This window comes from Drosophila grimshawi, unplaced genomic scaffold (genome assembly GCF_018153295.1).
Source record: "Drosophila grimshawi isolate 15287-2541.00 unplaced genomic scaffold, ASM1815329v1 contig_311, whole genome shotgun sequence".
In the NCBI taxonomy this organism is placed as follows: Eukaryota; Metazoa; Arthropoda; class Insecta; order Diptera; family Drosophilidae; genus Drosophila; species Drosophila grimshawi.
This window is the reverse complement of record NW_025063098.1, coordinates 1,651,922-1,666,668: the sequence shown is the minus strand read 5'-3', so window position 1 is coordinate 1,666,668 and position 14,747 is coordinate 1,651,922. Positions and strand designations below refer to the sequence as shown.

The 14,747-nt window shown below is 40.6% G+C and overlaps 1 protein-coding gene across 1 annotated transcript; it reads left to right on the top strand.

Moving 5' to 3' along the window:
* Positions 1-1,554: 1,554 nt before the first annotated feature.
* On the top strand, positions 1,555-14,731 carry LOC6564367 (homeotic protein deformed). Its single transcript, XM_001990620.3, has 5 exons — positions 1,555-2,728; positions 3,512-3,603; positions 3,672-3,846; positions 12,577-12,980; positions 13,717-14,731. Exons 1-5 carry the CDS (start codon positions 1,942-1,944, stop codon positions 14,056-14,058), a joined length of 1,800 nt encoding a protein of 599 aa, XP_001990656.1. The 5' UTR covers positions 1,555-1,941; the 3' UTR covers positions 14,059-14,731.
* The last annotated feature ends 16 nt before the right edge of the window (positions 14,732-14,747 follow it).

The window sequence follows — 14,747 nt, the reverse complement described above, 5'->3', positions numbered from 1 at the left end:
CGGTGATATTCATTCAACAATCATTGGCAATGGCCAAATATTGCAAGTCAGCCGGGACCTTTCGAACTGCATACAAATATACAAATATTTATTTGTATGAATGTTTGTATGTATTTGGTAGCCATAAGTGGAGAATCTCAACTCGGTAGCCATATCAGAGTCTCCGGCGACGATCGATACGAGTGTAGCTGGTGTAGTCGATGAGAATTTGCTGCATCCGTTTGTAACTTCTGGTTTAAATAAATGGTCTTCTCTGCCATATTCGCATGCGGGATCGATGAAAGGCATAGTGAAAAGTGGGCGGTGCTTGTTGGCCACGCACGACGCGTCTGTCGACGATGAGGGCAGTTTGTTTTAGTTTTTATTTTTTTTATTTTGAGCGTGCGCCATGGCCGAAGACTACAAACCAACACTCACACTCACATTTACACTCACATTTACACTCACTCTCGCTCAGACAGCAACAGACTTTTTGTTGATTGTGATGCCGCCAAGAGCATACAGTCAGCTCCTTTAAATTAGGTACAGCCGAGTTATATAGTAGACTCCCTCGAATTTTAATGTAAAGGGTATTAAATAAAAATATATTGAAAACTTTCTAAATAGTTGTCCACTAAAAGTCTATACCTTATTCATAAGAACACTAATATACTAAAATTATTTAAATATTTTGAAATGGCATGAAACGATTCTTATTTAAAGTACATATAAAAATTGAAAAATTAATGAAAGACAAGAATAACTATGTTTAAATAGACATAGCCTTAAGTGTACAACATTGTGAAAAACTGTTGTTCCGAGAGCAATTAGCATCAGAATCATTTTCATAGATCCCATTAAGGACTTTACACTTGTTATTGTTGTAGAATTTATCATTATATATAATCCTATCCTATAAGCGAATAAAAATTTGTACCGACATGTAGTTAATTTAAAAATAAAATAAATAAATAAAATTAATTTTATTTAATAATATCAAATTTGGCTTGAAGCATTGACTACCTATTCGATTTGCAGGCATGCTCAATATTTTGGACGCACCTGTAGAACAAGAGCAAGGCGAGCAGCAGCGGCGAATGGGTGTGACTAAAGATGCTGCCATCTCGCTTGCTCGATTGTGTGCCGCACTCTTCACGCTGCCGCTGTGGCTGGTGGTTGAAAATGGCGTGCAGCCATGGCCACAAAGTTCTCGCTGCGTGTGGGCTGTCCTTTGTGCGCTATTGTTGCTTCTCTTTGTGGCAAAAGCAAAAACAAAACCAGTAAATCGAGTTTCGAAACTCAAGCGTCGACGTCATCGCTGACTGTCAATGGCAATGGCGATTTCCACGCTGCGTTTCGGAGCGCACCGACACACACTCAGAGAGAGAGAGAGAGAGAGAGAGGGAGAAAGAGACCGACAGAGAGAGAGAGAGAGAGAGAGAAAGAGAGGGCGAGGGAGAAGGAGAGAAGGCGAAAAGCAGTCAAAAGCAATTGCGAACAAGGAAAACAGAAAACAGGTTCGTTCGCGCTCAGAGCATTCGTTCGTATTCATAACAAAAGAACGGCTCGAATCGAACGGTTCGCATTCGCACTCGTGAATCAGACGCGTCGTTTTTTTTCAAATCTTTGAATGTTTTCTGAACGTCGCTGTAAAATTGTTTGGCATTTTTGTTGCTTACGCCGCTTGTTTTCAACGTTTTCCACGCGCCGGTTGCGCGGCGTTCGCGCTGTGTTCAATAAACAAATAAATCTCCTGCAACAAATAATATTCATAATTGTAATAATAATAATAATAGTAATAATGCTGGCCACAATCCACACAAAAAAGTGATCGAATAGTGCAAAAAGTGAGTGCCAATAAGTGTATACTTAAATGAAATATGTGCTCTGAGTGTAGGAGTCGCAGAGCCAGAGCCTAGCACAAGTTTATCAGTAATCCACGATAGCAATACAGAAACTACGATGAGCTCATTCCTCATGGGTTACCCACATGCGCCGCATCACGTCCAGAGCCCCATGTCCATGGGCAATGGCCTGGATCCCAAGTTCCCGCCGGTTGCCGATGACTATCACCACTACAATGGCCACTACTCCATGACTGCCTCCACGGGGCACATGGGTGGCGTTGGTGTCGGCGTTGGCGGTGGCGCAGTCAGCGGTGGTGGTGTTGGTGGGGGAGTTGGCGGCCCTGGCATGTCTGGTCACCCGCACGCCACGCATCCGGCGGAAATGGTCAATGATTATATGGCCGCTGCTGCACACCACCACAATCACAGTCACAACCATAACCCGCTCCCGCATTCGCACTCGCACTCGCACCACCACAGTAATAGTGCCCTCTCTGGCCACCATCATCAGAACGGCGGCTACACAACAAGCTATGCCACAACGCCGCCAACTCATCATCCGCATCCACATCCGCATCAGAGCCTGGGCTATTATGGCCATCATGCGGCGGCGGCGGCAGCGGCTGCCGTTCACCATGCGCCCGAGTATATATCCGCTGGAGTGGTGCACTCGGAGACGGGCTACGGGCCGCCGCCGTCGGTAAATGTGGCCAATGTGCCGAGCAGCGGGGCCAACAGCTCGAATGGATACTACGGGGGATACTATGGCACCACTAACGGCAGCGTCGGCAGCACCCACTCCCAAGGCCACTCGCCGCTCTCCTCACAGATTATGGACCTGCCACTGCAATGCTCCTCAACGGAGCCACCAACAAACACCTCACTGGGCCTGCAGGAACTAGGTAAGCCTCCCGCAGCAATCGAATCAATATCATATAATACCCATCTATCACCAGAAATTACAAAATTATTTGAAAATATCATTATTGAAATTATGCTGAAAATGGATAATTTGCAAATATTATATTTACCCTTGTTAAACACGGGTTCATATTGAGTACTTTAAAACGAATTATTGATCACCCATTGAGCCGATAGAAATCGGTAATTGGTCAAGCTTCTAGAATTTGAAAAAATTTACATTTTTGTATTTATCATAGAGTAATTATTAATTGATGACAGTTTCACCTAGATTTAAAATTACTCAAATTATTTTTTAATGTATTCCACAAGCTAATATTGTAGATGAGGTAAAGAAGATCTATGAAGATAATATGTTACTTAAATTTTTTTCTAATATCTAATTGGAGAAACATATTAAAAGTCTCTCTAAGATTCATAATAAAAAAATAGAAGAAACCTCAATAAAAAGCAATTGTTTTAAAACAAATACTTACTGAATATTATCCGATCTATAATGATCTTTGTTAATAATTAAGAACTAACTTTCCTTTCCCTTAAATCTAATTTATAGGTAAAAAATAACATTTATTATGTTATCCATTTGAAATATTATTTAATGGATATTTTTCAAAACATTGCTTTATGCATATATAATCAATAAATTGTATATAATATGTGATCTACATACATAATTATATATGCCATTTACGTTTATTAATTGTATTAAAATAACATATATTAAATGCTTGATAATATATATATATCTATAAACTTTACTACAGGCTTAAAATTAGAGAAGCGCCTTGAAGAAGCCGCGCCAACTGGCCAGCAGCTGCAAGAAGTTCTACACTGTGATGATATGGGATCAGAAAATGTAAATACAATCACTAATTGAGTTATTGCATAGAAAAGACTAATGTAAAATGAATGTCACCTATGCAGGATATGTCTGAGGAGGATCGCCTGATGCTCGACCGATCCCCAGACGAGTTGGCGTCCAACGACAATGATGACGATCTGGTTGATTCAGACAGCGAAGATGATCTTATGGCTGAGACAACCGACGGGGAGCGCATCATTTACCCTTGGATGAAGAAGATTCACGTAGCGGGCGTTGGTAAGTACAGCTGCCACAGATACCTACATAGAGATGCACCCACAAAACACAGTGTGCCCCATTTTCGTATGCTAATTAAATTAGTTAGCTGCCAACACCCACGCGATCCACTGACAGACATCGTAATGCTCGACTTTGGCAAATAAAAAAACAGAGGAAAACTATAAGACACAAAAAAAAAAAAAAACTCTGCTCTCTGCTCATTAATCAAAATCAAGAATGGCGCGCCTTCTGCTGAGGGCAAAAATGTAGATGGCGAGTGACATATTCATATATGACTACTACTATATATGTACAATATACATACATGTGTATCTGCATGCAACTGCCACTCGACCTCTTCAGTGCTCTTTCAACACTTGGAGTGTCTTTAAGTGGATTTGTTAAACCATACACTGAATAGGCAACAATTGTGATACTTAAAATATACTTTGCTTAGGTAAAAATAGATTTATAAATGAGTGAATGAAATTTCGTAAAGGACTTAATAGTTGTTCTCAATGGGAAGAAAAAACTATATATTTATTTAATAAATACATGTTGAATCGATCTAGAAAAGAATAAATTTATTATTTGAAACTTGCTATTGTATTAATGCCATCTGACAAATGTAAAACTAAAGAGCGCATCTCATAAATGCAAAATATTTATTTCGAAAACTATTCCTAGAAAATCGTTCAACTTTGCGTAAATTCAATTCAACATTTTCCAAATGTTCCATATATTCTGCAGTTAAAAAATGAATGAAATTGAATAAAATGTTGAACAATATTTCTTAATTTGAATAAAATATCATGTGTATTAAGGTATAAAAAACACATTCAATTATTATACATTGCTCCATCTTATAAAAGATAAAGTAAAGAGCATAATTTATAAAAGAAATATGATTATTTTGAAAGACTTCTAGAAATTCCTTAAGCGTTGCATTAACTAAAGATATTTCAAACGTTTCATTGTTTCGATTTTCTAATTTCTAATTTCCGAGTATATTCAAAATGATTTAAATATTTTCACACCAAACGGCAACTCGAATGTGGGCTGCAAAAACAGGTTTCCATTCACTATACGATGAGCGGTTGAAGTTAGCTACCAATACCAATACCAATACCATAATGAATGTATTTCGATGTGTGTGTGCGATCGAATTTGAATGTTTAGCTTCGATGAAGAATAATTACCATTAATTGTCGCGACGGAACATTAACGCGCCTAAAACCATATTCATTCAGCCATGTGTTGAGTGCCACTATCAAAAAGCGTTGCGACGTTTGTCAGCGCTTATTGTTTTAATTCTACCAAAATTGGCTACCGCATATGGTCGAAACGACAAACTGGATTGGGCCCCGAGGCACCGACAACTGAACAGCTGACAATGGTCTGACAGGTTCAGGTGGCGAGTGCATAATAATAATCATAATCATAATCATAATCATAGGCCTGACTGCATAAAACTGGGGATGTGTTCTAGGTCAGCGACTGCGTTGGCTGATAAATGGTTTTTTAATTAGCCTATCCATGTGTGCCTCTATATTTGCCAAGTGTGAGATATTTGCTTAGTCCAAGCGACTATGCAGCTCCGTGATGCACTCCAATTAAACATAACCTTGACCCTAATGGGCAATTATATCATTAGATTTCGCCATGCGACTTCAGTGCCACTCCAGAGACAGAGTGACTGAGACAATCTCGATGTGCGACACCGTTTCGGGGGGATTAGCTATGCTGATGAGCATCAAATCGAAGTAGTTCGACTGACAGACAGACAGACGGACAGGCAGACAGGCAGAGAGAGACGAACGGACTGTGGAACAGAGTTGAGATCGCTCAGGGGCAAACACAAAACTCCGACTGAGTGACGGATGGTCCGTGTCATTTGATGTTAATGTTGTGACATTTATCATGAGCGCACGACTACGAAAACAAGACGAAACTTGATTATCGCCAGTGCATCATCTCTCGTTATGCCGGAATGTGGCTCTCCCCAGCCCCAGCCCCAGCCCCAGACTCAGCTCTCCGTTCCCGTGCCGTGTTCTCAGTCCAATCTCGCTGCCTGTTGAGACGGTGCCACTTTGCTGCCGTGGTTGTTGTTGCTGCTGCGGTTGTTGTTCTTGTAGTTCTCAGCTCTTTTACAAATGACTTACACTCGGCTAGGCCCAAAATGCTACACGGGTTGGCGTGCGTATCAGGTGGCGTGTGGTCCGAGAACTGACCAATTCAATTTGTATAATACGTCTTTAGCCCTCGAAACCAACAACAACAACAACAACCACAATCAAAACAACAATAATAACAGCCAAAGGCAGAGCTATAATTTGACAAAGTTTAAGTATTTAGGGGACAATTTGGCATTTATACAATTTGCCTAATAGTTGCAAAGTGTTGACAAGATTATAAAGTAACGACAACTGTCAACAGTTGTATTTTAGCATTGATTTCTCTTAAATACAATTAAGAATATAGTAATTAAAAGCAACTATTAAGATTAATGTATATACTATATAGCTGAACAAGTATCAGAGCTATGCCGATCAATTATTCAGTCTAACAGGTTTCCATAGTCCCCTATAATAATCCTAAATATATTGTTGTTCAACCTTAATTTATCCTTTTTAAAATCGCAAAAAGTTATCCAAAGTTTGTTGTTCAAAAACTGAATATTTAAAGTTCTATGCACTAAATTAAATAGTTGTTATATTAATTATTATTTAGACATTTTTATAAGTCTAGTACTCAAGCGTAAAGCGTTCTCAAATCGCTAATTGTATTCAAATGAGTGCATAGTCATAGAATATAATATATTCATAGTAGTGCAAAATATTGATTTCATGCACGAAAGCTTTAAGACTCTAGTAACCCGTACTCGTATCAAGAGTCCGTGCAGATGATCATCGAGTTCACGTTCCACATAACATTCAATAACATTCAACAACAGCATCGAATACTCACACTCATACCCATACTGATACCCACACTCGTATTCATTTTTATGCTCATAGTAAGGCAAGCACACTGAAAACGTGGTCAGCCTTGTAACTGAATTTCAATGGCAAGTCCACGATTAAGTTTCCAATGTGCCGCAGAGGCCAGGCTCACGGCTGGCAGTCACAGTTACCCGATGACTTGCGAAAAACCTCATCAGCATCTCACCTCCGTTGAGGCGGCAAAAAAAAGTGCAAGCCCAGTCACAAACCCAGACCCAGACCCAGACCCAGACCCACTCACAGACCCAGACTCGGAGCGAGGCCCAGATGCGACAGAGATGCTGTAAACGTTAACCCAACTGAAACTGAGCAGCATTTGCGAAATGCGACGAGACCAAGAGAGAAAGAGAGAGCGAGAGAGAGAGAGAGAGAGAGAGAAAGAGAGGCCCAGCGGCGGCCCAAGCCTCGGGCATGACAATGATGAAAATGACGCAGTAAAAATTAAGAAGTTCGCCTTTTATGACAGATGAGGCACGAACAGCTGAGGCAGCCACGCCATCTGGATCTCTATATCTGTGTGTAACACTGAGCAGCATGCGAGTATCTGCTATCTGCTGGAGAACAAAGCGTAATTAGCGTCCCAATGGAAAACAAAAATCACAAAAATGTGAATGGAGCCCAGAATTGACAGTGTATTCGAGTTTCTCAGTCCCTGCACAGCCTCTGCTCAATTTGCGCCAATAAAACTCTGAAGCTCTCTACTTGCGCGGAATTATTGAAATTGGCGTTAATTAGCGACGCTTTTATTGGTGCGTCTTGGCATCGAGAACACTTTTATTTCCCATTCGGCAGCAGTCAACATTCTCAGTCGCAACTCCAACGTGGGGTTTTTATTTTGCACCCTGAACCGATTGAAAATGCTCAAAACGGGTATAATGAAGATGTGCAAAAGTATGTAACAGGCAGAAGAAAACATCGCCGAAAAGATTATTTATTATTGATTAGCATAAACAGACGAGAAGATTTAGTCAGTCTGTTTTAGGCAGATATTTCCGATCAGGTTTACTTCATTTGATCGATAACAATCTTCGTTTCCCTAATATCAATAAGAATTTATACGAATAGCAATGAAAGCTGACATTTAAAATATCTTTCTCTCTTTAGAAAAATCCTTAATTCACAATAAACAAATTGTAAACCGGCAAATGAACGCATTTTCTGTGTATAGTTTTTATAAAATGCTTGTGATATAGACTTGGGCACAGAGTATCTCCTAGTCGAGCACTCTCGACTAGCAGTAGTCATACTTGTTTTTCTTTCAGATATTTGTATTTTAGACAAACGAAACTTGTGTTCAAGGTCGCGTCTATTGTTAGAGTCTTTAGAGTCGTGAGCTTCTTAACTTGTTACTGTTTGTCTTTCGGCTTTTGGCCATAGCTTTTTCATAGTATTATTTGCAAGCTACAAAAGAAAAAAAAACTCTTAAAATGGCTTCGATAGTTGGTTTAAGACAGTTTCAGTTTCGCTGAGCAGCAACTTTTGGTGATTAGGTTCGCTTCTGGTTGTGGAGCTATGGAAAGTGAAAATCCACTCAGAATGCGTTGCGATTGCTATTGTTATTGGCAATAGAATGAATACAGTTACTACCTATTTAAGACCATTTACTTGCCAATTATACCTGCATAGTTAGCAGAATGAGGTCATTGTTCAATGAAACCAAAAGTTGCTTTCATAAAGCAAACCTTAAATTCTGCCAATCCCTTTAAAATTGAATATTTCAATTGTGTTCATAATAAATAGAAAAGTTTTCGATGGTTGAGTCGGTTTCTAAATGTCTGTTGATTTTAGAGAAATTTTTAAATCTGAAATATTACCCAAAAAGTCATCAAAAACGAAATTTGAATAAATTGTATTTTGCGCGACATTAATCATTTTGATGGCTTGCCAAATAATTTTTTAGTGAGCTAAAAAACAAAACGTCGTTTATTAAAATTCGCAGCTAAATTGATTGAGTACCTTTTCGGTTTAGAACTCGATGAGAATTGTTTGTTTTGATTAACATGCAGTTCGTGTCTATAAACTGTGTGTGCTTTTAGCATATATTCTGAATGCAACGACAATGTTATTAAATTGCTGCTGGCAAATTAACAAATCGAGTTGTGCTGAAGTCTCTCAACCAGCTACAAGTTCAATTGCTGCGGGTGCTTCACTTTGTATCTTTGAATGTATCTTATTATGAGGTACATGTGTATATGTGTTTACAATTGTTTTGCAAGTACATGAGATTTGTGGTACGCATATGCTAGGGGCTCCGTTTTTGTGGCTCTCTCTGTGTGTGTGTGTGTGTGAGTGTGTGTGAGTGTGTAACTAGCATGAGCTCATGTTTATTTTTATTTGCCTGCCACAAATTGCAAGTCACTTGACAAGCTGCTGATGCAGCTCCCGCTGTTGTTGAAATGCTGATGTTGACTTGCCTTTTTCCATGAGCTCATGAAGCAAGCACACACACAAAAAAAACTTACCCACTCACTCGCACACACACGCACACGCACACACACACAGTTGCCGACAATTCACAGTTGTTGGCAACATCAATGTTTAACTAAAAACCTGAAACAGAATTCAACTTAGAACTTAGCAATTGCCGCTGGCCAATGCGACGTATGCGCAATATGCGCCTTGCATTCATTATGGCCAAGCAGCACTTGCATTCTGTTTGCATAACCGAAAAAACAGCAACAAACAAAAAATATGTATATTAATTTGTTGTCATTTGTTAAATTTAACGTTGAGTGCACATTAAATGCGATTTCCCCACATTGTTTCTAATAAATAAAGCGTCGGCTGAAGAGAGTTTTTTTATTTTTTCTTCGATTTTTGGGAACGAGTTTTGCGTTTGATGAATGAGCAGCGGAATCAAAGTTGACAGACGTAAAAATTATTTCTCTGGTTGTTGGCACGAGTCAAATTTCTCAATCGCAGGTCGTGCCCCGGCCACGTTTCCAAATATTTACACACTCTCGCACTATCGCGGCAATTAATCAAGTGGCTCATTGGGAGCAGTTGCCCAGAGATTGCCAATGAATGAGATCGCATCGAGTCAAAGCCCGGAAGTTGCCCGATGACCACACCTCAAATGCCGCCGTTGCTGGCGATCAGTTCTCTGGCTTAAACTGATATCGAGCATATTGCCTGGCATTGAATGTGAAGAGTTAACCCACAAATGAAGCCGCCACCGGCAAAAAGAGATTATGATTATTAAGTAACGTCTGACATAGTTTTGTTGTTTATTCCATCTCTCTCTCTCACTCTCTATCTGTATCTCTCTCTGTCTGGTTTTGGAACTGACTCGATACACGTTGCTCGGCTTCGCGTCAGCGCTATGAATGAAACTGTAGAGTCACAAATGCATGATAAATCATATGATGGGACAAACATGCCGACAGCCGTCCATGAGGCAGGGCCAATTATGCCCAACACATGATATACATATACAGTATCACACAGAAAAGAGATAGAGAGAGAGAGAGTGAGCGAGAGAGAGGGTGATAATAATCTACCTACGCACTAACATGTTTAAGAGTCGCCGCCAATTCCCCAAAGAGCGCCAATTTTCAAAACAACAAAACACAGAAAGCAGAAAACAGAAAGCAGAAACGAGAAAACAACACACTGCTCACTCTTTAGCAGTTTCACGCTACGTTCTTGCAACACAGGCCGCATCAGTCGAGTCCAAGCCGCACCGCCTCGCCATCCATTTGCTGCTTGTGCAGTCTTGATTTCCTTGGCCTTGTATGATTTGGCATTTTCATAAATTGGCTGCCAGGCAATTGCAATTGGCACTCTTTTTGGCTACGCGCTCCTCACCATGACGCTGCACTTTGTGCCGGCGAGACTTTGACTTGGAACTGAGACCTGGGCACAACTTGAAGGCCTCTTCCTGGACATGGACACATCGAATCTCAAACTCCCCCGATCTCCCTCCCTCTCTCTCTCTCTCTCTCTTTCTGTGGGTTGCGTTGAATTGTTGAAATGAAATGATACGCACTTATTAAAAACGAATTAACGCAGCTTGCTGCCAACGTTAACGTCAACGTCAACGGCATCGGCAACGGCAACGCCGACGCAGCAGCTGACGTCGCGTCATTGCCGTGAATGGTTTCATTTTCATTTGTATTGTTCCTTTTCTGCTCGTTTTTTATCCGTGTTTCTTGTTCCTTTGGGGCTTTGTAATTGATATTGTTTAATTTTTATGTTTCTGTTGAGGTATTGTTGTTTATGTTTTTATTGCTTTTCTTTTACCAAATCAATAACTCATTGGAAAACATTTGTCTGCAAGCTTCTTTAAGGGTGCACGGAGATGACGTGTTGCTTGAGGTATTTTTGAAGAAATCTGACAATTTTCGATATGTTTCTTGAGTTGAGTAATGCAAATAAAAAAGATTTAAGTGTTTTTGAAGCGTCTGCCTAGATTAAATCTCCATCGATAGACTAAACATTCTTTATATCGTCACTTAAGAGCCCGTTAGCTTTAGTCAAGTAATTTAATTTTGTGCAAAAGTATTATTGACTGCATGTCAATTTACAAAAACAAAGACTACATTTCATAAATGGGGCGTTAAGCTTGTCCACAGCTCTTTAAGGCCTACGCCTCATAGATTTTTAGCATCGGCAGAGAGAGAGATGCAGTGGGGGAGAGTGAGAAACCCTTGCCTGTCCCCAGGTTCGTAGCATGTTTTTTATTCCCAGTGCGGCTGTCAGCGGGGCCAGTGGACAACATCATTAATCTAGTGGCTGCGAAACAGCAACGCAGCAACGCAGCAGTTGGGATTGAAATATTTATATCAAATCGAAAGCTGTCTGTCACAGTGCAATGAAATTTTTATAAATTACAACTTGATGTGCTCCGGATATGATTGGTCAAGGAAGCAAGGCAGCAGGACCCAGACCCAGCAGCAGTAGCAAGTATTGCTGCTCGGAATGGAATGGAAACATCAACTCCAAACCCAAGCCCAAACTCGATGGCATTCCAAACTGGCCAAATTGAAATTGATGGTGCGAATATAAATTTGATGAGCTGTCTGTTCGCTCTATTTGATCAAAGTGTAGGGCCGATGGCGATGGCGATGGCAATTGGCGATTGCAAGCAGCAAGCAGCAGGTGTGGCGCATAAAAAAACGGAACAGGAAAAGGATACACTCGCTGCGGTGACGAGGGGGGGATACTGTAGTAGGAGGGTGACGTAGCTGCCGGGAAATGTTTAATTTCGAGGAAAAACTAAAAGCGAACTCGTAATGTTGTCCCTTTTCCAAGTAGCGCCTGTGTCCGCGTCCGCGTCCGCGACCGATAGGCAGACGGACAGGCAGTTGTTCCATTTGATTTTGATTAATTATCCTGTTTCTCAACTGAGCCAAACTGGCGCTGTGTAAGTGCAGCTCTTCTTATTCTTCTTCTTGTTGTGCGTGTTCTTTTTTTTGTTGTTTTTCTTTTTTTCAAGCTACCCTTCTGGATGCAGCCCTGGGGTTCAAGGTGTTGTCAAAAGTTTTTGGCGCGCTTTTTGGGGTTGTCAACTTATCTGAGGAGATTTATTGAGCCTCCTTCTGCCATCCATCCGACTATTATGAAACTCAATTTGAAGTGTATTAATTGTGGCGCGTTGCGACTTAATCGGCGTGCCTCAGTTCGCAGCACCGCTCCCGCCCCCGCCTCAGCGTCAGCATCAGCCCCACCCCATTCTCATATTGCCAATCATTAATTATGCATCTTCTTATATACTGACTATCGCTGGCTGTCTCTCTTCTTGCAGCGAACGGCTCGTATCAGCCGGGCATGGAGCCGAAACGCCAACGCACCGCCTACACACGCCACCAGATACTCGAGCTGGAGAAGGAGTTCCATTACAATCGCTACCTGACCCGACGGCGGCGCATCGAAATTGCGCACACGCTGGTGCTGTCGGAGCGCCAGATCAAGATCTGGTTCCAGAACCGACGCATGAAGTGGAAGAAGGACAACAAGCTGCCCAACACGAAGAATGTGCGCAAGAAAACGGTCGATGCCAATGGCAATCCAACACCAGTAGCCAAGAAGACCACAAAGCGCACCAGTGCCAAAAAGCAGGCCCAGCAACAACAACAGCAGCAACAGCAACAACAACAGCAGCAGCAACAACAACAGCAGCAACAGCAACAAACTCCAGTGATGAATGAGGTGAGTGTTGTTGCATGCGCTGTGCAACAATCAACAGTGAATCAAGCCACTTAAAGCACAAATGACATTAGCTGAAAGCAAAACCTGAGACACAAATATATGTAATCCAATTAAAAAGATGGACAAAGAGATAGAGAGAGAGAGAGAGAGAGAGAAAGAAACAGAGATAGCGAGTGTTAGAACTGAATTGGAGATCCCAACTGTGTTCATCTTCATCCAAAAGAAAACTACAAACCATCTAAAAAAAACATAATTGACTTATGCGGAAAGCGGCACTCGGATAATTTGAGATTATTCTCACTGCAAGGCAATCAAGCAATAAATGCAGCAATGCAATTTATTTGCTGAGAAAAAGAAAGAGTTGGGGAATGTGGCAAGAGAAGAAGGGAGCTCAAATGTGTTGTAAGCTTAATCAGAAAACAAAAAAAATAAAAATTTGTTAGCAAAATAAATACATCTAAGCAACTGAGAGTCGAACTAAAAAATGTGAAAAACTATGGCCTCCAGCTAAACTGCAATGATAAAGAATTTTTTCTTTTATACATTAAATTTGTAGGAATATTTATTAAAGATTGAATAGCAATTCATTGTCAGTTTCTGTTATACACCTGCTGTGAAAGATTAATCTTAAGCTTAAGTGCCTGTGCTCAGCTAGTTGTCATTGTGACTTGGTGAATTCGTTTTAATATCAAAATACTTATTTCCCCACCTGTGCCCCCTCTTTATTTCAATATAGTGCATTCGCTCTGATAGCCTGGAAAGCATTGGCGATGTCAGCTCCTCGCTTGGGAATCCGCCGTACATCCCAGCCGTTGCGGAGTCCTGTGGCAATGGCAATGCCTTTGCCGGATCTCAGCAGCTTCAAGTGCATCACAACAACAACAATAATAATAACATCAGCAACAACAACAATAATAATAATAACAGCAGCAACCTCAACAACAATAGCCAGATGCACACGGGTCTGCATCACCACCAACAGCAACAGCAGCAGCAGCAACAACAACAACAGCAATCCGATCTCATGACCAATCTGCAGCAGCACATCAAACAGGACTATGATCTGACGGCACTTTAGGTGGCCCCCAACACGCCTCTTGAACGTCCCAGCCAGATGGGCCTTGTATATTGAATCCTTACTTTCTGTAACCCCATGGTTGTTATTTTTATTTTTTTGTTTTAAGTCGGCACGTATTGTAATATAATCGTAAACGGAATTCCCCATTATTTTATACACCCGGCGATGTGTCAAGGTCACCGGGAAATTCGGAATATACAGTGAACAAAAAACTACTTGTAGTTAGTTAGTTAAGCGCAGAGCCACACAACTATTGGGGCATCCACTCTGAATTTGGGAACGTATGTGTAACGCTCCTCCCCCACCCCGACATCCTCCCAAAAAGATAACAAAACAAAACCTTGTAAATTAGCGGTACTTAATTAGTGGTACATTTTGTATAAAGCATAGCAAATTAAACACAAACACAAGCCCAATTTGTCATAGTCGTAAGTGGATCTAACTAAGTGGTAAATATAAATTTATGATTAAATGTATAATTATTATTGCTATTATTATTATTATTATTATTATTAATAGTATTGTATCTAACTAGTTGCATCTGTTGTGCGTAGATATGTATGTAAGTTCAAACGTATATATTTTATGGATACAACCAACAAACAATATATAAATATACCTAGACAATATAAAAACCAAATAAACCGAACAATTTTACTTGGAAATATTAAAAGTGCTGTGAAATTATT

Excerpts from the sequence above, each read along its gene's own strand:
- LOC6564367 (XM_001990620.3), top strand. The coding sequence starts at position 1,942 with ATGAGCTCATTCCTCATGGGTTACCCACATGCGCCGCATCACGTCCAG. Across the intron at positions 3,604-3,671 it reads ATGATATGGGATCAGAAAAT|GATATGTCTGAGGAGGATCG; the intron begins GTAAATACAATC and ends TCACCTATGCAG. Across the intron at positions 3,847-12,576 it reads GATTCACGTAGCGGGCGTTG|CGAACGGCTCGTATCAGCCG; the intron begins GTAAGTACAGCT and ends CTCTTCTTGCAG.